Source organism: Labrus bergylta, chromosome 18 (assembly GCF_963930695.1).
Source record: "Labrus bergylta chromosome 18, fLabBer1.1, whole genome shotgun sequence".
Taxonomy (NCBI): domain Eukaryota; kingdom Metazoa; phylum Chordata; class Actinopteri; order Labriformes; family Labridae; genus Labrus; species Labrus bergylta.
In genome coordinates, this window is record NC_089212.1 from 23,903,563 (window position 1) to 23,929,847 (window position 26,285).

Consider the following 26,285-nt stretch of genomic DNA (forward strand, 5'->3'; position numbering starts at 1 on the left):
TTCACTTCAGAAGTTTTATTAAATAAAGATTAAATAGCTAAAACATTATTCTTTCTGCATCCCCTTTAGTTTATTTGACACATTAACAGTCTAATACAGAAAGGAGGATTCATGTTTAAACCGACCTGAGATACTAAACTCTTACATGAATACACTCAAATGTGCAAAGAAAATCTCATACAACTTGAGGTTTAGCAAAGTTTTCTGCTTTTGTGATCAGACAACGTCACATGGAATTAAATATTTAATAGAAAGACAACAGAAGCACACACACATTTCACAACATAAACTCATATTTCAGTGTGTTGGCAGTTTGGAAGGCTTACACACGATACATTTTGCAATCTGCACGGTTCAGTTCCTTAATAGACAAACAGCACATGACACATTCATGTCTTAAGCACGAAGAGTTTCAGGGTTATTCAGTTTAAATGAGATGATCTGATGTTCAAAACTCAAACCGTTGAGAAAAACCTCCTCACAGTCAACGCTGTGGCTCTACATCCAGCTTTTAATTTGTTACATCTGCTGAAAGCTTCAACAAGTTTCACAATCCTGTTATTACCCCCCCCCCCCCCCCAAACTTTGAATGTAATCCAGATTAGATTGTGAAAACATTTTTCTTTTCCCAGAAATCAGTCCTCACTGTACTGGAAGCAGTTTCATATGTGAAACTCTTCATAAGTCATGTTCAGTGTGCTCTGTGAGTGGTGACAACATTTTGCTTTTACTGCTTTTTGAAGGAAGTTTTGACTGATTATGAAACAGACTGAAATGACTGATGATGTTTCTTAATGACCTGCAGAAGGGAACAACACCACCAGGAACAAGCTTGAATATTTCTGTAGAGTTGTAAAAAATAACTGTCATTGCTGCCACCAGGTAGGTGTCAGACGAGGCGAGATTTACTGTGAATGATTCGATTGGTGGTTAAGCCTAAATTTAAAGCCACTGAGGGGCTACATAGACACACTAATTTATTCATTGACGCGCTCGCCTTGGCTTCGCTCATGAGTAGCTTGTAATATAAGAAAGTCCAATGTCTTCTTTCTTTAGTTGAGGATTTATCTCTCATCCAATAATCGCTTCAATAGATTCCAACATTGTCTGTAAATTTTCATACAAACTTTCACTCCTATAAAACTCTGCGTTACCTTGCGTGTCGTAGCACTGTGTAGTTGCAAAAAGTAGTTTGAGCTCATCGTTTGGCATCACTTCACACCCGAGTGAAAGTTAACTACCTATAAAGTGCATGACCTGAACCTGAAGGTGACACCTGCTCGAGCAAACTGTGTGTCACACTTTGTAGACCCTAAATATGGCTCCCACACGTTTGACTTGTAAAAGAAAGCAAGATGAAATTTGTCATCAGAAATCATTACCCAAATATGTACAGATCAGGATCAGAAAATTAATAATATGTACCGCTTTGTCTACAGGGGGCGCCAAAATCAACATAAACCGCACGTTCCTCAGAGGATCTTTAAAGAACAGAAATAAATTCACAAATCTTTAAGGTCACAGTTTGGATTGTAATTTGTTTAAAACATGTCAAGACTGTATTAGATTAATCTTTGTGACTAGTTTAAAATGTATTTTAAAGATAAGATGTGTGTTGTTTATATATATATATGTATGTTCTTTGGTCACAATACTCCTTATACTAATACTTTAATTGATCAATTAAGCATTTTTTTTTGCAGCCAGATTTAAGTGTAGGGTCAGGGAACTGCAGTTTTTGCACTTCCACATGGGCTCCACATCGTCATCCCTGTCTCTGACTCTATCCACTGTCTCATAAATAAACTTAAAAGAAATAAGCAGTTATTTTTATTTTTATCAGGGACAACACACAAAGGTACACTGATTGTGTGTTAAAAAGAGCTGCCATTATTTTGATTTTTTAAATTATTTAAATATTTACAGACTTTTTTTTAGTGACACTAAAAAAAAAATAATTCTGTCTTTGAATATCGTATAATTCATTTTTCAGAACCGTAAAGGAAATCTTCAAACTGCTTCTTTAGTAAAGTTTAAAATATATTTTTTTTTTACTATCATGTAAAGCAGCAGATCCCTCACTACAAAAGATGTAACTTGTAACATTTTATATTAAAAGAAACTGAAATGACTAATCGCTTATCAAAATAATGAACATTTAGCTGTTTTTTTATAAGCTAAGCGATTAATCGATTAATCTTTGCAGCTTGAGTACTAAAGGTGCAGATGATTTAAGTGAAGCTGCAAGAACCTCAGTTTGTGTCAAAATGTGTCAAACCACCTGAGACAGTCTGTAGCTAGTACAGTCTTGAGCTTTAAAAGTTCATCCTCTCGACTCGTTGCACTAGTTGTCGGGAAAAAAGGCGCTGAGGCAGGAGAAGGGCAGATTGGAGAAGCAGTTGGTGTTGACGGTGAACTCCATGTCACTGAATAAAAGTCGGCTCTTGTCACAGGCGCCGCTGCCTGATTTCTTCAGCTGTGAGAATCTCTGAAGGATCCGCTGGTGTTCTCGACCTCTCGTCAGGCCTCTGAAGTACAGGACAGCCACCAGGTGCTTCTTACTGCAAGTAGAGATGAAAGACACAAAGAGTAGTTGAGTGTTTTATGCTTATTTAGCACTTTATTCAGTGACAAATATAGTGGAAAATCATCAATCAGTTTTTTTTGCACAATTTTGAGGTGAAACAATGAAGTGATTTTAGTCACTGATTGTAGGAGGAGTGTGTTAGTGAGTGTCAGGAGTCGACCATCAGGGAAAGTTCTCGTCTCCAGACTTAAGACTCTGAGAAACATCCAGAACAAACCAAGACTATACTTTCAGGGGATCATTTCTTTAGTTGTTGACTTGAGAAATGTGTTTCTAAAGAGTTTGGTCTCGCTGTCCACGATGAAGAGTTCAGATGTTTCCTTCAGAGCAGAAAGCTGGTGGGAAGATTTTGTTTCTTCTCCACTGTTGAAGATTGTTCAGAGTTTTTCAAAGAGTCTCTGAAGAAGGAAACATGATCTGAGTGGACTGTTTATCTTCTTACAAAAGCATATTGTGTCTGAATTATATGCTGATGGAGAGACTTTAGTCTATGTCTCTTCATGTATTTCAGTTATAAAAATGACACAATTTAACTTTCTTTAACAAGTGAAACAAACCAGCAGAAAGAGGGACTTCTCAATCAGTAACAGTGCTCACGTGCCTGAGAGGAGCTCTAATCAGGCCACATTAAGTAGAAACATCTGTGTGGGTGGTGGATGAGGGTGCAGAGTCTTTACAGATCCATCACAGCCTCCGGGTGTTTGTAGCTTCTCTAGCTGTTCACACCTCGGCTTAATAAGAAGATGGAAGGTGTCTCGTCACTTGAATATAAACAAACAGTAATAAAAAGTGAACCTTTTCTCTCTGACAGATATTATGAGCTAACTAATCATTTTATCTGCTTAAACTTTAAGTTATTAACTAGCTAAAGGAATGTCAACAGTGTTTGTGGTGTAACAGCTTCACTCTTATAGCTGTGGTCAAAGAAGCAAAAAAAGCTTTCTTAAATCCATTCAATCCCTTGTTGTTTGTACTTTTTGTTATTGTTATTTGATAACATTGTTATGTTATTATATCAAAGCTCAGTACAGAAGAGTGTCTTTGTTAAGGTCAGGAGTTGACCATCAGTGAAAGTTCTCGTCTCCAGACATAAGACTCTGAGAAACATCCAGAACAAACCAAGACTATACTTTCAGGAATCATTTCTTTAGTTGTTGACTTGAGAAATGTGTTTCGGAAGAGTTTGGTCTCGCTGTCCACAATGAAGAGCTCAGATGTTTCCTTCAGAGCAGGAAACTGGTGGGAAGACTTCGTTTCCACTGTTGAAGATTGTTCAGAGTTTCTGAAAGACTCTCTGATGGAGGAAACATGATCTGAGTGGACTGTTTATTTTGTTAAAATTGATAGACCTTGTACTCCAAACTCACCAATCACACTACCATTTACAAATGTGGTCTCTTTCAGCAATAATAACGGTGCAGAAAGTTAGCTGCATTAAAGATATTATTCTCAGATTTTCAGTTTCTCTCAGATACGTCTCTTACTAATCCCATCATGCTCAGGAGTCAGTAGGTCTCATAGAATTTGGACAGAGGACCATTTTTGTACAACTAGAAGTCCAGTCAGGCAAAGAAAGAGAACACATGTAAAAGGAAGTTGTATGCGTACTGACTTAATGTTTTAAGTCTTTTGCGATCAGGGATCTACAGCCTTTTGTTTTGGTTGAAATTAATACCATCAATCCTTTTTTTTTGGTGAATTTCTCACATTATGCATGATATACCAACAACTCTTTTCCTGATGTCTGTACGGAGCTTCTGCTGTCCCAAAAACCAGAAAGTAAAACATCTTTTAAGTGTGCACTTTTAGTTCATCTGGGTTATTCATCAAATCTTTACTTTTTCTTAAAAACCAAGGCCAGTTTGCTGCGTTTTGCCACATATCAAGTCACAATCACATAAGGAAAATCTTAGACTTGACTTTAACAATTAAATCTTTTCGTTTTGTCTGTTTGGTTGCCTTTTCCCCCTCTCAGGTCTGCAGTCAGACATCACTCAGCTGTTGACAACATTTCAGAAGTCACATGCGCACTCTGGTGAACTCTGGTTAATAAAACACTTTTTCCATGTAAATGATTCTGTTCGTTCAGGTAAAACTACAAGACATAGTCATCAGCGTCAGTTTAAAAAACAGGACTTTTCCTTTGAGAACCACCCTGCAGAGATTGTGTCTTATCTGTGTTTAGACTGGACTTTTCTCATGACTAATATCGAGATTTTCAAATCAACACTGGAGGCAGCCAAACCATCCTGCTCTGTGTTAGATTAATGATTACTTCCTTTGCTCATGTTTCCTGCTGTTTTTTCCTCATTACTTCCTCATTCTCCTGGTTAGTGCAGTCAGGTGAATTTGTGCAGAAGGTGACAGAATACACTGATATTCCCCGTGGACAGAAGCACCATCAATTCATACTTTCATGATCACAGAGGGGATCTTTAAAACGTCTTAAACACATACAAAAGCATCAAATAGAAATTAGAAATCAGGATGTTGGTTAGGTTTTATCACTAGAGGGTTTTTCTTTCTGGAATCCCGTGTCAGTTTGTAGTTTTTTACTTCTTTAATTGAACAAAACCACTGATGTCATCACAGAGACATGTAGAAGAACTTGTGACCTCTATGTCTTCTTTTCACTTTTACAGGCAAGCCAAGTTTATGAGAAAACGATCATAAGTCAACAGAAAAAAAACCCTGTCCTGACCTCGGTTGGCCTCAGAAGGCTCTGGGCTGCCAGTGTCATAATTACTGTTTTCATCCTAAATTAACCATTCATCTTCATCAACACAAGATCACAACACTAGGCCTTATTGTACCCAAGGTCTCTCCTGAAGTTTCTTGATATGGTAGTTGACCAGAAAATAAATTCCAAGTCATCTGTTAACATGGAGGAGGTGGGGTCAAAGACATGTAATGCTGCTAGTTATTCAAGATAGCACTAAATATCTATCCATCTTTTAATAGAGTACATGGCCATATCAACTAGTAATGTGAGCTGTTGTAAGTAGTTGAGGATTGAAAGGTTTGAGTATTAACATTTTAACGAAAGGCTCCTAATTTAAACACAAGATAAATAGTCCACCGATTCCTCACTGATTGTAGCAGTAGTGTGTTTGTGTTAGTGAGTCTCAGGAGTCAACCATCAGTGAAAGTTCTCGTCTCCAGACATAAGACTCTAAGAAACACCCACAACAAGCCAATACTATACTTTTATGGATTATTTGTTTAGTTGTTGACTTGCGAAATGTGTGAAATTGATTGAAAGGCTTGTTTTCTTCATCTCTCTTGAAGATCGTTCTGAGTTTCTCAAAGAATCTCTAATGGATGAAACATGATCTGAGTGGATCCTATAAACTGTAAAATTAATCTGGAACATTACTTTGATGTTGGTTAGTTCAACAATCATTGTGTTTTTGGTCTTTGTGAAAGTAGAAATGTGATCACTTGATGACCTTTGCTGCCACATGAATTTTATTTTTTAAGTTTGCAGTAGGAATTTTACATTTAACCAAACCTCATGTTTAAGTGAGAATCACTAAAATTGAATATTTACCTGAACACTGATGGACAACTCCTGAGCTTCTCAAAGTCACTTCTTCTACAATCACTGATAATTTTAGTTCTTATTTTGACCTTGGTACACTGACAGAAAAAACACAGTTTTGATTTCCTGTAAATTTGAAACCCAATACAATAAGGCATCACAAGCATATGTGTTTTGAGGTCAAACTTCAGAATGATTATAAAGTTGTTGTTGGAGGAGAATCTTACTGAATCTGAAACAGCTGTTTAGTTTTGTTGAAGTTGTTGAAATTGAGTTACAGGAATATGTTTAACTCCCATCAGAAGTAGAAAATATAAACAAAATTTATTTAAGGTAAACAAAATACAAATTCCACTCAAATGATGTTTCCACCGTTAGAGTGTTTGAGAAACTCTGAACAATCTTCAACAGTAGAGAAGAAACAAAGTCTTCCCACCAGTTCCCTGCTCTGAAAGAAACATCTGAACTCCTCATTGTGGACAGCGAGGCCAAACTCTTTCAAGACACATTTCTCAAGGAAACAGCTAAAGAAACGATCCCTGAAAGTAAAGTCTTGGTTTGTTCTGGATGTTTCTCAGAGTCTTATGTCTGGAGACGAGAACTTTCACTGATGGTCGACTCCTGACACTCACTGAGACCCTCCTACACTCACTGAGACTCCTCCTACAATCAGTGACTAAAATCACTCTGCAGTTTTACTTTATATCCTTCAATAATGTTGTTTTGTTGATGTAAATCTCTTTTTTTAATGGGGTTTTTAATTTGCAGTAAAACTTTGAAAAAACAGATAATGAGCTCCACAAAGACACTTCTACTGTGAACAACAAATGCATATTTAAAAGATAATGTGAATTTGTCACTGATTGTAGGAGGAGTGTGTTAGTGAGTGTCAGGAGTCGACCATCAGTAAAAGTTCTCGTCTCCAGACATAAGACTCTGAGAAACATCCAGAACACACCAAGACTATACTTTCAGAGATCATTTCTTTAGTTGTTGACTTGAGAAATGTGTTTCTGAAGAGTTCGGTCTTGCTGTCCATGATGAAGAGTTTTGATGTTTTCCAGAAAACTTGTGAAAAGACTATTCAGACTTTCTCAGAAACACTCTAATGGAGGTAACATATCCTGAGTGGCCTCTCTAAAGAGTGTGAAAATAATCTTATATGAAACATTTAAATTTAAATTTCAAACTTTTACATTTGAAGAATCTGTAGTTCAAGGCTTTCATCTTGATGGTTCTTCCACATGCAAAACCATAAACGTGTGCACATTTGTAATGCTCACCTGAAGTCTGGGTAGTGTTCCACTAAAGGCTGCAGGTGGTTCTTAATGTCTGTCTTGTTTTTCTGTATGATGATGTCACTCAGGTCCTCTCCAACATGGTGGAGCCATTCGTGAGTCGACTCCTGAAACACACAAAACATAAAAACATATTTTTTAAGAATCAGTGGTTAGGAGCGCTGCGTCAGTCCTCAATCAAGCTGAACAGCAGACAGGTGCTTTCTGTGGGAGCGGGGAATGAACAGATAAAAAACAATACTTCTATGAAACAGTCTGGTAAAGATTTCTTTGCAAAATATTGGATCTTTTATTTTATTTTAAAAAGGATAAAACTATTGGGGAAGTTGAAAAGGGAAATAAAGAGGTCTGGGGAACTACAAGCAACTCGAAGACATCTGGCACGTGCCAAACAGCAACAATCTTTTAAGAGCTCACGAGCCAAAAACACATCATTTCGTATTATTAGTCACTTTTGTCCAAAATACAAAGAAAAACACAAATTGTTTCAGGGCATTGTGTGTGAAACTAAGTAGAAAACCACAAAAATGATGCATGAAATGTTGAAACTGTTGCTTCATGAGTTTGTGGTTCAAATTTAGTTGCATGTCATTGGCCTTGCTAAGGTCTAATATGTAAATGTTACATGATGTTGAAGTAATTGAGGAAAAATTTAATTGTACTTAAATTTAGTGAGGTTGTAAAGTAGTAAGTTTAGTTAATGTACACGATTTCTCCCACTTTTATTAAACATGTTTAAATAACTGAAGGGTTTAGATTTTGATGTAGAAAGGATGCAGTTCATATTAAAGGGGGGGTTGGGGGAGGGGGTGCTTTGTTACCATTTCCGCAAAAAGATCTCTAAGTTTCCTCCACTGCTCTCGGATCTTCGTCGCTGCCTTCTCGTGTTTGCGGTTCTTGCACGAGTAATTGTTCTTCATCAGGCAGCCGGCGTATTCCCTCACCACGTGGTAGTGCAATCGACTCGCGAACTCCTGTTGCCACGAAACACAAAAAAACAAAAACACACACACACACACACACACACACACACACACACACACACACACACACACACACATAGAGGGAGTGAGGCTGCTGAACAACAGGATGGGCTCAGAAAAAGGGGAAATGTCAGGGTGTCTTTGTCTTTATTTATCCATCACGGGGCCAGCAGCCATCAGGTCATCTGAGCTAACACCTTCACTTCCGCCTATTCTTCTCCCCCATGCTGCCAGGATTTATCCCCCGTCGCTTCTAGTGCAATCTGCAGTCGCAGCGTCCGGTCACAAACAATGGAGCTAATACTGAGTCACTGGAACTTCCAAGAAGGGTCAATGAAAAAGAAAATATGGATTTCCTATGATGTCCTACAAAGCAATTAGAAGTCATTGTGAAAACCTTATCACTAAAATAAATGTGTTAGCTTGATATTTTGAGTCTTTTCCCTCAATTAATCACTTGCTGCCTGACCTAAGTGTTCTTTTTTAAGCTGATCTGTTCAAAGGTTGCCTTTCTTGTTACAGTACGAATGATTTCTCCGATAAGGAGATTTTAAATCTTTGGCCCCAGGTGGGAACTTTAGCGGCTCATATCCAACTGTTTGTGACGTTTTTATTCCTCATTAAGAGGTCGTGATCTTTCCTGTAAGTGAAAGGATTTGGCTGACACACTTGAAATTCCCACCATGTATTTTTCAGCCCTCCTCTTCCTCCTCCTTCTCCTCCTCCTGCTCCTCCTCCTCCTCCTCCTTCTCCTCCTGCTCCTCCTCCTCCTCCTCCTCCTCCTCCTCCTCCTCTTCCTTACCTGAGCGTGTGGAGGCCTCATGAGAGTGCAGTGATGAGAGAGCTGCTCCGTCTGTTCATAAAGCTGCTTAAAGTCGTCATCATTGGTGAGCCACTTCCTGGTCATCATTTTCCTCAGACAGTGCTGGGGGAAAAAAATGTAGACTCCTTTTTACTTTTCCTGTCTCAGGAAGTTTCAGGAAGATCATCAATCTGTCGGCTCTTCAAAGTAATTTTCGCATTTGCTCTCCTGAAAATTTCTAAAGAATTTCAGGAGTGTTGCTTCTGAAATCCTCCTGGTCTGGTTGTTCAAATATGCAATTCACAGCGGAAGAGTATCCCTGTTGGATGGGAAAGGGGACGGGGATGGGGGGGACTTAACTTTGTATTCACACATGCAGCTCACACTGAAACACTTAAGGAGTTTTGTAAGAGTTACGAGCAACAGTGAATCACTATAAGGTATCGTATTCCTCCCACAGACTAAAGTGACTCATACAGTAAGTGCATCCAAATCCTCCAAACTTAACGTCAGCAACGTCTAGCCTGCCCTCCTACCAATTTCTAGAAAATCCCAGGACAGTCTGCACCTGAATTATTCCAGAGGTCCTCTTTCACACATGTCCCTCAAAGTGGCAGATTTTCTCTGTCTGATAGGAATGGGAGTAGGGTGGTCTCAGAAGGCATTATGTAAAAAAGAACACTGTGGAACTCACATAACCAAGAGGGTGTGTGAAGCGACAGAGTCCAATGCTATGATGACACTTTTTGGCCTTCACAGTGTAAACAAAAGAGAAGAGAATCCTGGCAAGCAGAAAAGTGAATCAAACTGCTTCGTCAAGAGCACCCAGATTCCTCTGGTTTCCCAACCGTTGCATAATTAAAAATGTTTTCATCCCGCCCACCCAGTTGTTGGTTTCCCCCTCGATTATCACCTGCTTCCACACATCGGCTCACTCTGACTGCGTGCAGACATTTTACTGGGTCTGGGTTCATACATGAAGCTCACTAGAACGATTTCAGGACATATTCAGAAGTGTAGCGCATGTTTGAAAGTTGGCTATGATCACCACTTTACTCCTCTTTACTTTTCTTTTTGCTCACTTGTGATGTGAAACAGTAAATTTCCTGGAAAGCTTTGTGTGTGCGTGATGAGAATTTACCTAGCATCCCCTTTTCAATTCCTCTTTAGAAAGCACATAAGAAAACTGCCTTTCTCTCCATGTGAGGATATAACTCTATGAAGACAGGATTTTTGCTTCCAACTAAAATAACCTTGATTTGATTTAGTGTGACTCTTTTTGTACCTTGACATCCTCTTTGAACTGGTCCTCCAGGTCCTGTGTGAGCCTCACAATCAGCCACTTCACTTCTTTTCTGAATCCTTCCACCTCCTGCGGACAGGCGGCCTGGTGCCCCTCCATGTGTTCCCTGCAGAAGGAAGAAAAGGAGGAAGTGGAAAAACATCACCTACTGACTGAGATTAAAAGGTGAAATTTCACTTTGATAAAGCTTTTTATACAAAGAAAAAACAACTTTATATAACTCTGCCAGTAGATCTCTCAATCCAACACACTGGACCTGTAAGCATAACTTGTATGTTTATTTCGCAAAAAACAGACAGTCCTCTGACTTTTTTTTTTTTTACTTTCTAGAAGCTATGCATCGCTTTTCCTGAAACCTTTGAGAATACTTTCTCGTTAAAAATAAAATGTTAAATAAAAAACAGATTTTAGGTTGAGTCTCTGAGACTAGGAGGTCCACTCTTTTCCAGAGAGGCTTTAAATTATGGGCAAGTAAAAACAAACAAACTGTCTGCGAAAACAGCTCCAGTCCCTCCAGCAGGAATGTCATAGCGATGGTGAACCTTGTAATTTGGACTCAGATTTTTAGAAATGAAAGTAAAATCAGATTTTTCCACCGGATCTCAAGAGCTTGACTGATTTTTCCACATTTGAAGCCAAGTTTCCTCTTACAGTTCTATTTTAAGCCCCTTAAACACATGAACTCCTTCTACATTTTCTGAACAAACTCCCATTCAGGGTCTTTCAAACATGAAGCTCACAGCTGGAGATGGTTCTTGTGAGATGCATCCTCACAACATGTTTGGTTCCTGAGGAGGGGCAGTTTGGTAGAGCATGTCAGAAGAAGAGAGGGACTCTTCAGTGATGGTGAATGTTTCTTGTTTAATTTCACGACAACATGTATAAGATCATGTCTCAATACAAACAATGGGTGAAGAGAACATAATACAGCCAGCTGAGATGAGACATAAAGAGTGTAAGAAGCAAAACTCTGCTCTGCTCTGGGCTGGCAGGAAAAAGTCTGCTGAAAGTCTGAGTGAACAGATTTGTTGTAGTTTACGTTCCCTGCATTCAGCCCCATCCAGTCAGTGTCGGAATATTTCCTGAAGTCCAGTGTATGAGTGAAAGGGGCCATATTTTTTTTTAACTGGATGTATTTTTATTCACTGAAAGTGGAGCCCTCATGTAAAGATTATCACTTAACCAAAAGTCTGTTCTTTTCGCCGTAACTTAACCAAACTGTGACAGTGCGGCTGCTCACACATTGCATTAACACCTGTGTCCTGGGTTGGTAACAAGTGGTACGCCTTGATGCTAGATGTTAACGCTGCAGACAGATTGAGACCTCGCAGCTTAGACCACATCCAGAGGTGGTCTGACACGTTGGTTTGATGTGATGATGATGTATTCAGTCTATTCAAACGGGAAGGCACTCATTTGCGCAAGAGACAGGCAAGCAAACTCTGATCTCAAGGACTCACCATTGTTAATGCAAAGTGTAAACGCCCATTCCTAAGTGCTGTCCAGTTCTTATCAAATGACTCAGGACGGTAAGCCTCAGTTATGAAAAGTTGACAACTTATTGCCTGTGTTTGTCCGGTACGCCTGTCACTGATACTCTCCAACATCACACAGTATATGTCGATTTGGAAGTGATTTACATTTAACCTACTCCACTGTTTTGCTATTGGGATGTGTTTTCTTAATTCTTTTTTTAACTACTTAAGAAGCAGCTTCACTTCTGAGAAACGTATGACCCTCATTGTGAAGCTTTTTAGGACTTTTGCATTATCTATATTTTGCAGATTTGGGATATTTGTGTATTAAAATGAATTTAAGCAACCTTTTCTACTTTGCACAAAACCCCCTGCAATCAAAACCCCTCAGGATGTAGTTCTGTATCGAATAAAGGCAGTTGAGAGAGATGACAGGAAATAGTGGAAGGAGGTGCAACAAACCCCCTGAGACAGATCTAAATCTAGAATACTGCAGTGTAACATTCACATATTAGACCTTAGCAAGGCCAATGACATGCAACTGAATTTGAACCACAAACTCATGAAGCAACAGTTTCAACATTTCATGCATCATTTTGTGGTTTTCTACTTAGTTTCACACACAATGCCCTGAAACAATTTGTGTTTTTCTTTGTATTTTGGACAAAAGGACTAAAAACCAAAAGAGTGAGATGTTTGATGCAAGTGCATCTAAAGTGCTCCTTAAACTTCTACGCAGCAAAGAATCAAAAGCAGACTTCAACTCTGCAGCCAGAAGCACTCACGCCCTGCACATCTCATATAAAAGTCCTTGAACAACCACGTCCCAACCCACAGCTGGGTTCTTTCGTTGTGACAGACAGACACAGCTGGAGGGGTTTTTGGAGCTTCAGCCGACTTACTTTCTCTTTCCCCTAACGTACAACACGACAGCGTTTCTCACTCGCAGGCCCAGTTCACTGAAATCACGTGGGCTGAATCTCTCTGAGGCTGGCACGGTTCTAATGTCTCTCCCAGTGGCATGACCGCATCTAAAGTGGGTCTGTTATCCGCCTCTGCCGTGCTGTGCATATTAAAGAAACAGTCTCCTAAACTACTCCCAGAGTGTGAGAGGGAATGTAGCTCTGCAGCTCGCACATTGGCATGAGTGATGGAAAATCCCCCAGTAAAGTCCAAAATAACTTCAAGATGAAGTCACCCAAATAAAAGCTCTGCATGGCGTTCTAATTATCTCAACATCCGTTCACAAATCTCTCTTTTCCCCTTCATCCGTGAAAAGACTGTCTTGACATTTGTTATTTAGGAAACAGACTGAAATGAATATTGATGCATCTAGTGGAACTACAAAAGCAAAACAGATCATCAGCATAAAGATTGGCTGTTTGTATGAAGTCACTTCTTAATGCCTGAAATCTCTGCAACGAGGTCGGAGTCAAACGAAGATGAACCTGCTGCAGAAACACTTTTTCTTTTTTTTTCTTACAGTTTCCACAGCATACATTCACAGAGTGACACTGTTTTTATTATCAGGAAAGGCTACCTTTGCATGTAAACATGCAACAAAAACAGCAGAGATTTTTTATTTATTTATTTATTTTAATCTAAATTTTGCAATTTTGCAGCTTTCATCTTGAAACCAGGGAATATTTTGTTTCTATATTTCTGGTTAGCTAAGCATAATAAAAAGCTTTTTTAGATGGACTCCCACTGAGTGAATCTGGTGACAGTTTTTCTTCTTCAAGAGGCAGGCAGGCGTTAAGTGATTTGGGCACGGCACATTAGTTTACTGCGAGTATTTCAGGGAAGTCACATGACTTACTGTAGAGCTGTGAAGCTGTTGATGTATGTTATATGATACTCGGTCCAAAGAGTCTGTGGTCTGAGAGCGCCGCAGTGCCGTCTGAACTCTGTCTCGAATCTGCAGAGAAGAGAGGAGACGACTGTTAGAGGAAGAGAGACGACTTTCAGAACGACTAAAGAGCATGACACCAAACCATAAATGACATTCCACAAACATGTTGAGTGACTTGTTGAGTCGCTTTCAGAAACACTACAGGCCTTGATGGGTTGAGAAAATCCAAACATGTTGTGAAGATTGTATTAAAGTGAGAGCAGAGGAAAGTTTTGGTCTCCTGTCTGCAGAACAAATGTGCCTTTCTACCAATAATTTAACCTTGAACCTTGAGTTTTTTTCAAATATTTCTTATTCAAATTGTAGGTTCTAGTGTTTTTTATTTTGTTTATCTTTTCAGCAATGTTAAAATTAGTTTCCTTTAGCTGCTACATTTGCTGCTGCAGAGATTATCAAGTCACTGTATGAGATTAAAAACATTTGAAGAAGGAGAAGAAGAAGAGGAGGAGGATGCACACATGATCCTCAGGAGCGTTCAACTGCAGGATAAATAGTGTTAGCCATACATCAGGCAAATGAAATATTCTTATATTACTCAAGAGGAGAATCATGCAACTCTGTGCTCGTGGCACAGAGGACAGGATCCTGTTTTTGGGTATGTTTTGTGGATTTTTCTATGCGTGAGGGTTCCCCCTCACACCTCCACCCTTCCCCTTTTTACTTCTAAACTGATGCTTTTAAAAGAAATCTGTTTTTTTGCATGACTTTACAGAATTCTTCACTTATTCCTCTGCCCTGGAGAAGTGACCTTCTCACTAAACAGAATCATCAGAAGATAAAAACCATCACAGCTAAAAAACCAAACTGTTATTTACCTTACATTAATGAAACAACATGATTGATCTGTTAATAAGAAAACAGAGCTTTCTAAGAAGAGAAAATGTAGGTAACCTTGGATAGGTACTTACTAATCCAGTGTTTTATTTGGCGAATAAAAGATATCGATGGGTCATGATTTTCAAATACTCAAGAAGTCATTCATTTAGAAATATCTATTTTCTCCTTTATTTTAAGTGGTTACTGCAGGCTGTTAAACACTTTGGTCTTGATATAGTATATAGTATAGTTATAATAATACCCTTGCTCCCTGATATGTTGTACTTGACTTTGCCTGATAAGTATATTTCAGATAGTGTTGTAGTGCTCCAAATCGGTCTTGGACCACTTCTTGGAGGTCGAAATCTTGTCTCTGTGTTCACAAACCTTTTAGGAAACTGTTTTAACTCTTCGAGGCAGGAGGAGATCACTCTCTGTTCCAGCTGAGCATCGATCTGTCCAGAGCTCTTCATGTTTCCTTTCACTATCTGTAAGACAGAAGAGACAACAGCATGGAATCAGTCCAGTGTATATCAGGCTCTCTGCTGCCCCCATGTGGTCAAAATGCTAAAATGCATCAAAGTTAGTGAGGGGAAAAAAATACAGATGACAGTCTCATAAAAATCTAAAATAAAAAAGCAGTTTTAACATAAAAATGTAAAGTGTTTTATCTTTTCTCTTGCGTTGTGTTTCATGCAGAGCTAGTAGGTAATGTGCAGCATGTGTTGTTATTGTTATTTAGAGTGGTGTGTGCTTCTCTGGATTAAGTTTGTTTCTGTTGTTTTCATTTATTGATTCTACTGATGAGGCAGCTGAACTTGTATCATATCGCATCATGTTGTATGGCAGCACATCGTATCGCATACAGATAGTTAAGTGTCGTACCGTCTGGATGTCCATGTCAATGTCAGAAATCAGGACGTTATCCTCCCTTTCTGGAGCTTTTTGTTCGCTCCAAACCTCCTTGTTCTCAAGTTTAATGATATTGTCCAGTGCTGACCTCAGGTCCTCCTGTATTCAAAAACACAGTTTGGGCAAACTTCAGCAAACTTCAGCAACAAAAAATGTAACGCTTGAATAAGCATTAAACAATAGTTGTTTGTTTTTGCCCTCTTGTTATTCCCATTATGGCCACTAGAGGGCAACACCAAGCAAAAAATATAAATACTGTGGAAAATAAGGCCTATTTGGACTGGTCCATACATAAATGGAATCAGTCTTTAACTATAAATATGTTTGTTATAAACCCTCAAATTCTAAAAATATCTTTTCATTTTCCCCAGACAGAGTTCAGTGGACCTCGGGGCCTCACCTTCACTCTGCAGCAGTACTTCTCCTTCAGCTGCTTCAGGAAGTCGTCCTCCAGCTGCAGATCAGCGCTCGCATCCTTTAGGTCTGGCTGCAGAGAGGGACTTCCCATGATCCTCTCGCTGTGATGGGTGAGATAAGAAACGTCAACTAACATTTCAGGTTATTGGATCTGTTGGCACGAAAGAACGCTGAAGACGAGTTGCTTCATGTCGGGGCGAAAGATTAAAACCATACAACAAACTCTGCAAGCAACACAGGATCTTTGTGACTTCATGAGGGTATTTGGGAAATCATTTTCCAAAAGTATACGAAGAGAATCAGAATGTGCACCATTTCTTGTTCTTTTAATTAGAAACAATCCTCTAAATTCAAGAGGATGGTTTTATCTTGTGTGTTTGTAAGGTAGTCTGATACAGTGTATGTGTGCTGTGAAGAAGTCTTTTTGGATGCTACTTTACTAATCTGTGAGAAATGCGGACACGACCTGATTTGAATTTTTCCGTTTTGGCCTCGAGAGAATATTGAGCCTCTTTTTTTTCTTCTCCTTCTTATCAGATTAGCTGTTTATTTTTGGTCTCCCAAAATGTTGTTTTAGAGCACAGGTTTTGTGTTTGGTGTGGCCTGATTCAACAGATACTGTCAGAAATGCCTCTCTGTCTGCACCATCTGTGAACATATCTCGACTTTATGTGGAGACTGTGAACATTGTTGAATGACCATCAGTCCGAGACATGTGGCCAGAACATCTGGTCGAGGACTTCTCTGCGTATAATCGCCCTCTTGCTTCATTTCAATCATATCATATATTTTATAATAACTGAACGGAGGCAGAAATGTTTGCACACATTCTGTAAGGTTGAGCAAACTGCTGTGGGTGCTTGAATGTGATCGATTATGCAGACAGTACACAACATCACTGTGATTACAGCCTGCATGACAATCAGGCCACTTCTTCTCTGTGTACCTTAAAAATGTTTCCTTACACTAAGGTCTCATTATTTAGTATAACTCGTGGGTAATGGTAAGGAGGACTAGGCATTTGTTTTCAAACAAAGTAGGGGTCCAATCATGGTTGATGAGTCAGAAAAGGGCCAAGGTGGCAGCATCTGGATCAGTGTGTAAAACACTGGTAGTGAATAATCTGGCCTTCAGTTCCTTACAGGAAGTCCTTTTTGTATGTACTTAGTTCTGTGTTTAAGGGTTTAAATTAAAATATTCTGAAGCGTGTGCTCTCAGTGATGAAGGAACATGTCGCAGTGCGCCAGTGTGAGACTCATTGATGTGTTTTAATAGGTTTTGGATACACGTAAAAATACAAGAAGTGGGAAAGATATTTCTTTATTTTGGTCTTTGTAATAAAAATGTAATTGTAATATGATCCTAACAGCCTTGTTCTCAGTAATCATGCTCATTAGATTTAACTTTTCTCTTCTCTGACCTTTTGTAGCGGTTGATGATCCAGTCCAGCAGAGCGTACAGATCCTTCAGCTCCGTGACCTGTGGCTCCAGCTTCTTCAAGTGCTGCCCAACGACTCGGTGGTAACTCTTCACGTAGGTGCTGAACACCTTGAAGCTGGGCGGGTACGACCACCGCAGCTGTTTCCTCACGATCTCCAAGTCCTCCACGATGGCCTTCCCCAGCAGACCCAGGTGAACCGCCAACCAGGAGACGTTCTTCTCCCTCTGCTCCAGGTGAACGCCCTCCACCTTCAGCTGCACGCCCTCGCACACCGCCTCCCTCCAGGCTTCCATCCAGCTGTCAGTTAGCCCGCCCGGTTGGTCCGCTCTCTGCTCCTCCTCCTGGATGATGCGGGCCACGGGAACCAGCAGCCCCTTGTTTCTGGAGGGAAAGGAGTTGGAGTCACGCGCGATGGTGTTCACCTTGTTCCTCAAGTGTCCGTAGAGAAGGTTCAGGTCCTTCTCCTTCTTGGCCAGCTCCATGGGGGAGTCCTCGCCACAGCGTTCCTGCTCCTGCTGGAACTCCCGCCGCAGAGCGAGCAGGTTCAGGTGAGCCTCCTCCAGCACCTCCATCTCGATCAGATTATTGATCTGCATCACTGAGAGAAACAGAGAGGTTTTGAATTTGCTAGAAAACATTTCAACACACATTCTGAGAAAAAAGGAAAGACTCAAGAAGCATAGAATTGCACTTTTACTCTCACTAAATTCATAAACAGACACAATTTAAATGAATCAGAGTGAAAAAAGGCCATCAAATAGATGTCTTAAAATTGGAAGAAATCTCTGGTGCATGTCAATAAAACACTTCAACCACAGCTGGACTTTGGTGTCTGTTTCTACAGACAAACTGAACAGCTGTGTATTTACACGATCGCTAACTTTGTCTGCTTCTGTTGCCAAAACAAAGCAAGATAAAGAGGAAAGGTGAATGTGCAGACAGAGAGAGAAAAGTGGAACTTGTTTAGGAACATATTGAGAAAAGGTTACACTCATATCTCACAGCTACAAGTGTCTCCACAAGGGTGGTAAACACATTTTAATATAAATTGAATAAACATATGTATTAACATGCTTAATAACATTTTACAACAAATGCAAATAAGCAATTAAAAAAAACCTAATCGGGATATACCTATGGGTTAGTCAAGGCTTCATCTGACAGTGAAATCGTAAAGAAAAATGTTCAAAGCTTCAAGTTTCCATCAGTGAAAATGTGTGAAAAAGGCAAGTAATGCTGATTTAGCTTACAGTGTTAAACCTGCTGAGAAATATCATGGGCATGACTGGAGCAAGGGGTGTCTTCACTGAGTGCTTATCCATTAGGGCAAATGTATCTTGTGTATTTCATTGCTGCATAAATCTAGACATAAACTACCCAACTTTACACTTTCAGAATATATGTCAACATCACAAACTGTCTGCAGGGGATAAACTAATCCTTCAGTCATGACCTTGCGTGCAAAATTGAGTTGCAACCTTTGCATTGTGCATTTTTTTAAATTGTAAAATAGATTAAGTGAGAGTGATTTCAGCAGCTTAAGATAAATTGCTTTAGATAAATTAAAGTCTGAGCTGAAAGAAGACTTAATGTTGGTGATAGGTTTGCTAAGTATCTGCTGGATGTGTCATTTATAGGTGATTGAGACTGCACCTGACAGTGGTGTGTGGGGCAGTTCTGGCAGTGTGTAGGTCTCATCCATCTCCCCACATTCCTCCTCCTCCTCCTCCTCTTTTTCCTCCTTCTTCTCCTCCCCCGAGAATTCAGAGACATGGTCGAGCTGCTCCTTTCTGTTGGTTTTATCTTTGTCCTTCTTGGTGTTGAATTTCAGACTTCTACGTAGCGAAGCTCCTTTTTTCATGAGAGAGCCACCCAACCTGACTCCGTTGGGATCTGAGGATGGAAAAAAAAACAGTTTATGTTAGAGCCACCGACCCACAAAATGTGAAATAAATCCATCCAGTCCTTTGTTTGTGGTCTGCATAAGTCTTACAACACAGAGAAAAATGCTCCGTTTCAAATGTGCTCTCCTTGTGATGTCACAGTGGGATTCTGGTAAAAAAAAAAATCCCCTCCCCTCCCCTGGTATCTCCCCCCATAGACTCCACTCCCAGCCTAGAGCGAAACATTTTTCGCAGGTCCGCCTTTTTTATTGTTGCTAGCGAAGGAGTGATTTCTACCGGGAAAACTCAGGGCGTGCTCATTGCATTTAAAGCGACACACACACCAAAACGGAGCGTTTTGAGAGAGCTGGTTTATGTTATTTGTTAACAAGCAGAGATGTTGTGAGAAGCCAAAGACCCATGTCAACTGAGTGGAGTGGAGAAGAACACAAATATAAGCATTCAGGAGACTTATTATTAAGTCATTTAGGTACAGTATTAATGCGATTGCTTTACCTGTTTTGGAGCGTGTCAGACCTTTGCTTTTCTGTTCGGTGTCGACCTCCTCCTCGTCTTTTTTCTGAAATAAGCCTCCGATGCTTTGTATAGGAGAGGTCATAGGAGAGGTCATAGGAGAGGTCATAGGAGAGGTCATAGGAGAGGTCATAGGAGAGGTCATAGGAGAGCCGGCGCTCAGACCTGAAGGAGACGCAGAGAGAGTGAGATTACAGCACGTACCATTTCCACGAAGTCCTTGTTTCACAATCACACCCCTCTTTGTCCCAAACCAATCTCACTGCCACAACCGGTTGATAAGGTTTCAGTTTTCTCAATAGTCATGATTACAGTTGAGTGGCTTCATATGTGTGAGTGTGACTTGGCAGCGCTTAGTCCTTTCAGCGACCTTAAACTAAAGAATGCAATAACTAAAGTGTTGAGGAAATCTGACACATTTGGCTCGGCTCCAGACTGTGAAAATGAAAGTTTAAAAGTAGCATGTCCTTGTTTCTGCTGACTGAGGTAATGATTCCCATGAATCGACAGGACTTCTTTTGAAACGTAAGCACTTCATATTTCGTTCTACAAAGAAAGCAAAACTTTACATATCCATTTCAAGAGAAAGGTAGAAGATAGAAGAGTGGGTCAGGAGGCTACCACACAGCGTTTAAAATATATTCAGATATTTATTGGCAACTTTTGTAGTCTACCATTTAATTTTCTTTATGAAGTCCAAGCATAACCACTCATTAACCAAACTTCTGGTAAGACTATGTGACCCCTTTCAAGTGTTACATTTTAAGCATGACCAGCCAGCACGATTAAGAATGTCTACAGCGGGATAAATTAGTCACACTGTTTATGTAAAACTCAAGCTGAAACCTCCGGCGTTGATAAGTGAAGGAAACGCTGAAGTGCAAAAAACTGCAGTTCCTTGAGTGTCCACTTGAGGCTGGCTGCGAAAGCCCCTAAAGTCCCATTAACACCCATATTAAAACGGCCACTTTGACAGCAGAAATTAAAGTGTTTATCGTCTGGAGCAGAACACAATCTTGGTCTGGATAACTCATGTTTTTAACAGCACGCACTGTATGAGGGTGAAGTTTTGTATAACTGTTTTTATTTTTTGCATTTTAAGGGGCATGATCTGACTGCAAACGGGTGCGTTGTAGCTGTTAGTCAGGCTAGGGGCCCACCTCAGCTCTACCTCTTTGCCTTTCTAGGTTGAGTGAATGTTAGGTTGAGACAGCAATTTCTTTATGGCTACTGCCATCGTCAGGCTTCCAAACTCCCATTCAGTAACCAATGGGTGACATCACTAAGACTGTGTCCATTTTTATACAGTCCATCAAATTAAGCAAATCAACTGCCAATATTTACATTTTTTTATCGTGTAATTGTCTAAAAGTCGAACCTTATTGCTTTTCTGCACTGTAGATACACAAACATCATAATCCAATCTTTTGTTGAGGAAACACAGAAACATTTGTGTGACCATGTCCTCAAAACACATTTAAGTAAAGTTTAATAACTGTTTGTATTTAAGCCTCGACTAGAAGAAACATCTCTCTTTCTCTCCATGAAAAATATTCCCACACTGTTTCTCTTTCTGCCCACACACACACACACACACACACACACACACACACACACACACACACACACACACACACACACACACACACACACACACACACACACACACACACACACACACACACACACACACACACACAGACACACACACAGACACACACAGACACACACACAGACACACACACACACACACACACACACACACACACAACCACCCACACCTGAGTGGAACAAGTTCATACATAGTGGGTGGTGAGGGGAATCCTGGGAAATGTAGGCCATCACTTATTTCAAAAGGTCAAGACAGTGCAGCAGGTTCAGAAAGAGTCTTTAAAGAAGATTTTGTGTTTCATATTAGCTTTGATATATTTGATATATTTTGGATTCAGTGAGTTTGAAGTTTCACCCCCAGGCTGAGAAAATAATCACTCCAGTTTTTTTATTAACTTCATGTGTACTGTCTTGACATTAAAGATACAATATGTAGATTCCACCACCAGGGGGCTCTCAATCAATACTACAATATCAAAAGATGACGTTGTGGCGGCTGCATCATCTGATGCTACTTGAGAGCCTTGAGATACCTTGAGAGACCTGCCTGAAGTATTCATCTTAAAGAAGACTTAAGACATTAAGCCATGAAAGTACTTACTGGGGGATGGAGGCGGTGGGGACGATGACTCATTATCAGCCGCGTCTGATCTTGGCGTGGACTTTGACCCCTTGCCTCCAGACAACATCGGGCTCTTCTCAGCCGCTCGCCGGATGCTCTTCCTGAATGTCTGCAGCATACCCATCGTCTCCTTCACGGCCCCCTCGCTGGGGGTCTTCACATTGCTCTTGAGGGACACTCTGTCCTCGTCTGAATTTTCAGCAGATTTATCCATCATGTGTGACATCTCATCCCGTTAAAAATAAACTCCAACTATGAGGAAGGAAGGTCAGAAAATAAGTAAAAAAACGGAAATGCCTGTCCTTTGCTCTACTACAGAGTGTGAGTTTGAGTGTGAAACGATGGCTTAGGTGTGTTTCTGGTTTTAACAGTGAGAGTCAGCAGGGACAGGAGGGGCAGTTTTGTTTACAGATAAAACAACAGCCTCCTGTGGTGTTTCTTTACAACACAGCAAAGAAGGGATTGAACAATATTGGGAGTATGTGCACAGCTACACGCTGTACTCAAAATCCTGGAATCACTGGTAAAATACCAACTCAAAACATTTCTGTCTAGTTATTATATCCTCAGCCCTCATCAACCTGATTTCAGACCATTGCACAGTACCACCTCTGCTGTCACTTTAGTTGTTAACAATATTGTTTCTAATATGGACAACAAGAGGCATTGCGCTGCTGTTTTTATTGACTGTCTAAAGCGTTTGATATGGTGGATCAGGGTCTTCTCATCGGGACGCTCTGTAAATGGTTACAGAGATACCTTTCAAATAGATTTCAATCTGTAAAGGCTGGAAATACCCAATCAGAGTTTCTACCATTAACAAAAGGTGTTCCACAGGGGTCAGTTCTGGGACCTGTCTTGTTTACAATCTATTTTAATAATATTGTCCCATATAACTGACTGTAATGTCCATCTGTACGCAGATGACACTATTATGTAATGCTTAGCTGATTCTGTACAGCTCACTGTTGAGAAACTTTCTTTTCATATCCTTCAGAACGCTCTCATTTGGCTCAAACTTGTTCTTAATAGCAAAATACTTTATTAATGCTTTTTTCCAGGACCAGAGATGTTTCTTTAGACAGTCTACTCTTGGGTTGGACATCATTAACAATTCACAGAGCACAGCACTATTTATATATTTTTTATTTGCAAAGGGATACCCTCTGTACACTCTTTATTTCAGTACCATTTATGAGTCTTAAAATAGTCTTCAGAAAGAGCTCAAATTCGACTCACTGATATCGCTGAGCAAATGTAAGAGTGTCATAAAGAATGATGCGACAGGTTGTGACATGAAGTAGTTTTTCCCACAGGTTGCCTGAATGCCTGTTCCTTTTGTATTGTTGGGAATTTCCCATGCTGCGTTTGTTTAGTGTGGCTGCTACCTTGGACAGGTTCCTCTTGTTAATGAGATGTCTTAAACTCGTCGGGGATTTGTGGTTAAATTAAATCAAATCAAACGTTTGTGTTTAGGCTTTTTCTTGAACAAACCTATGGGTTCAGATTATTTTAATTTATGTCATTTTTAGATTATATGTTCTACATTTTCCCTACTTTTCTTATTTGTGTTTGCTGAAATGAAACTTTTTGGTGAACTGCTTCACAATTGGACTCGATGACAGATTCATATCTTTGATTTCATTCAGTCTGTCAATATTGTTCAATCACCCCATCTGACTGGCACCTAGACAGGTAGATACTTTCACTTTCTGTATCAGCAGCAGAAATGTTTGTTTGAAACTCAAAAAACAGGAAACACAGAATGTACCAGTGTGATCGTTAACAAACTCATTCACCGTCCTTTACACTAAAAAACTATTTAACTACACCGGCGTCATTCATTTGGGTGCAATAATAGTCAATGATTCATTTGACCGGAGGAAGCACAGACCTGGTTTGCACAGGTGTAAAGTATTTGACTTCCAAAGTATTCAAATATCATAAACATCTTCCCAAAAGGAGCAGCCTGTTTGTGGAAACACAGTAAGGCAAGCATCGTACGTTGATTTATTATCTTTGTTTTGATAGTCACAGGGTCTTTTTAATATCTGGATAATACAAAATTATAAACCGTGTCAGCTGCTCTTGCTTCCCTTTCAATGTATGCAAGTGAATACACTCACATGCATAATGATTGACGCAGCAAACACAGGCGACAGAGAGAGAGAGAGAGAAGATAGAAACTAACAAACAAGCCATCGGTTTATGTGACGGCGATGAAGAGAAGTACAGAGACGGAGAAAGGGTACATATTTTAAACTAGCATGTTTATTAGCCTACTTCTGTGTCTCCATTATTTCATACTTTTGTGTGTTATCTTCTCACTGTAACAAAAGATAAAACACAGGAGGATTACAGTCAACCTCCTTCAACCTGCTTCAACAGTAGGACTTTAGACAAGTGGTTCCCAACTGGTCTAACTTCAAGACCCACTACCAACCCCTTCATCAGTAACCAAATCAACCAATCACATTTGTTTGTTATAGAATTGTGCAGTTTGGACGTCAGAAGTTACAAACAATGTGACTGATCAAAGGAACAGAACAAAACAAACATGCTTCAAACTCAAATTCACAGCCTTTTTTTGACAATTTTCTTTACAGTACATTTGGTACTCACTGCAAAAGGCTCTGCGACCCACTTTTTAGTCCCCTGTCTCATCAATTGAGAACCTCTACATTAGCCAAACTGATGCAGAGGGCCCCCATATAACTAAATCCGCCACTGCACACAGACTACAGCCTACATCTCCATGTTATATTATAAACATGGACGTTTTTATTTGAGACTCAGATTAGGATCAGCAGATGAAAAAGTCGCCAATCTGCAGATAAAGTGTTTGACTGTCAGATAAACTCTTAATAAGGTGCGAACATACCACCACGACTCCAATAAAACTACATGAGATCACTAATACAAAGTGTGCAGGAAGTTAGAGAGTTACAGGCTCACTTTATACGACAGAGAGAGAGAGAGAAAGTGTGTGCTCACCTGCGCCGCTCAGGTAGAAAATCCCTACCTGCCCTCCTTGTTTCGTAGTTTTATCACCTCCTCTTTACCTGCTTTTACTTTCTCTTCTAAACAAGGTGAAAGGGAAATAACAGTTTGAAACCACTTTGGTAGCCGGAGGAGGAGAATTGGAAATAAAGAACAAGCCCTTATTGTTGAGTTGTTGTTTTAAAGCCGTGCAGTCAGACAGAATCAGTCACCGCCCACCTTCATGGCTCTGCTAAGGAGAGTGATACCTCAGAGCAGGAAGGATGAGTTTATGATTAACAGACATGAACTGAAGGAAGAGGGTCAGTCACAGCAGTCAGACTGTTTACAAGCTGTTTCCTTCACAGGGACTCTTCATACACAGATTGTACTATTACATTCTTCCTATAAGTCCTGAGTTTACAGGTAGATTATTTCACCGACCTCTACTGCGTGACTCGAATGTAGCGTTAAAAAACAATAATGCTGCATTCATGTTCTCCTCGGAAACTCCAGTTTCATGGTCGTCGGTCATGAATGAAAAGGTGGAATAATTCAGCTCAGTGAGAGGAGGGGTAAAACACAGAAAATAAACTCCATAACGAGTGAAGGTTTCCCATTTATAAGTCATTTTCAAAAATAGACTTCTCAAGTTCAGACTTCATTTCAGATAATCCATCATAGGCTAACTTTTTCTGCAGAACATATAACTGTGTATTTTAAGTTAGTCGTGGCATGCGGGGATGCCGGTGGCCTAGTGGCCCCATGTAGGCCTATGGAGGCTGTGGTCCTCCAGGTGGGCTGGCTCAAGTCCATCCTGTGGCTCCTTATCTGCATGTAGTTCCCCTCTCTCTCTCTTTCTCTCTCTCTCACTCTTCCAGATTACTGATTCAATCCTGTCTCTAAAATTGATTAGTTGGGATGCAATAACTCTAAAGTTAAGTAAATACAGTTTTCTTTACATATTTCTTTACATTGTTTGTTTTTAAAATGATCTCCTGTAGTTTTTAAACTTATTGGTTAGGTACTTGTTTACTTGTGACACCTCATAATTACTCCTCCCTTTCCATAGTGCTTCCTAAAACGGATTTTACCCGAGAAGAAAAAAAAAGAAAAGTTTGTCATTATAAAATATAAGAGAGATAAAGGATGCACATGACTTGATATCA

The 26,285-nt window shown here is 39.9% G+C and overlaps 1 protein-coding gene, 1 non-coding gene and 3 pseudogenes across 3 annotated transcripts; 3 read left to right on the forward strand and 2 right to left on the reverse strand.

The window, feature by feature from the left end:
- On the reverse strand, nucleotides 1–25,372 carry exoc3l4 (exocyst complex component 3-like 4). Of its 2 annotated transcripts, XM_020649642.3 has the most exons (14): nucleotides 25,132–25,372; nucleotides 22,117–22,389; nucleotides 19,887–20,069; nucleotides 19,141–19,380; nucleotides 17,467–18,085; nucleotides 16,030–16,147; nucleotides 15,603–15,728; nucleotides 15,105–15,205; nucleotides 13,809–13,907; nucleotides 10,497–10,620; nucleotides 9,212–9,334; nucleotides 8,248–8,400; nucleotides 7,412–7,533; nucleotides 1–2,561 (listed from the first exon to the last, which is right to left on the reverse strand). In XM_020649642.3, exons 2-14 carry the CDS (start codon nucleotides 22,361–22,363, stop codon nucleotides 2,345–2,347), a joined length of 2,472 nt encoding a protein of 823 aa, XP_020505298.2. In that variant the 5' UTR covers nucleotides 22,364–22,389; nucleotides 25,132–25,372; the 3' UTR covers nucleotides 1–2,344. The 2 variants fall into 2 exon arrangements, with proteins under 2 accessions (XP_020505298.2, XP_065822446.1); XM_065966374.1 differs by lacking the exon at nucleotides 25,132–25,372 and having other exon boundaries at nucleotides 22,117–22,742.
- Nucleotides 2,806–3,013, forward strand: LOC114921088 (small nucleolar RNA U3). The gene has a single exon (XR_003809390.2). It is a non-coding gene; the product is annotated as a small nucleolar RNA U3 (small nucleolar RNA).
- LOC114921087 (small nucleolar RNA U3) lies at nucleotides 3,708–3,909 on the forward strand (annotated as a pseudogene).
- Nucleotides 6,479–6,683, reverse strand: LOC114921094 (small nucleolar RNA U3; annotated as a pseudogene).
- LOC114921096 (small nucleolar RNA U3) lies at nucleotides 7,088–7,261 on the forward strand (annotated as a pseudogene).
- Nucleotides 25,373–26,285: the final 913 nt, after the last annotated feature.

Excerpts from the sequence above, each read along its gene's own strand:
- exoc3l4 (XM_020649642.3), bottom strand. The coding sequence starts at position 22,363 with ATGTCACACATGATGGATAAATCTGCTGAAAATTCAGACGAGGACAGA. Across the intron at positions 9,335-10,496 it reads AGTTCAAAGAGGATGTCAAG|CACTGTCTGAGGAAAATGAT; the intron begins GTACAAAAAGAG and ends TTTTTCCCCCAG. Across the intron at positions 8,401-9,211 it reads TGAGGCCTCCACACGCTCAG|GAGTTCGCGAGTCGATTGCA; the intron begins GTAAGGAAGAGG and ends TCGTGGCAACAG.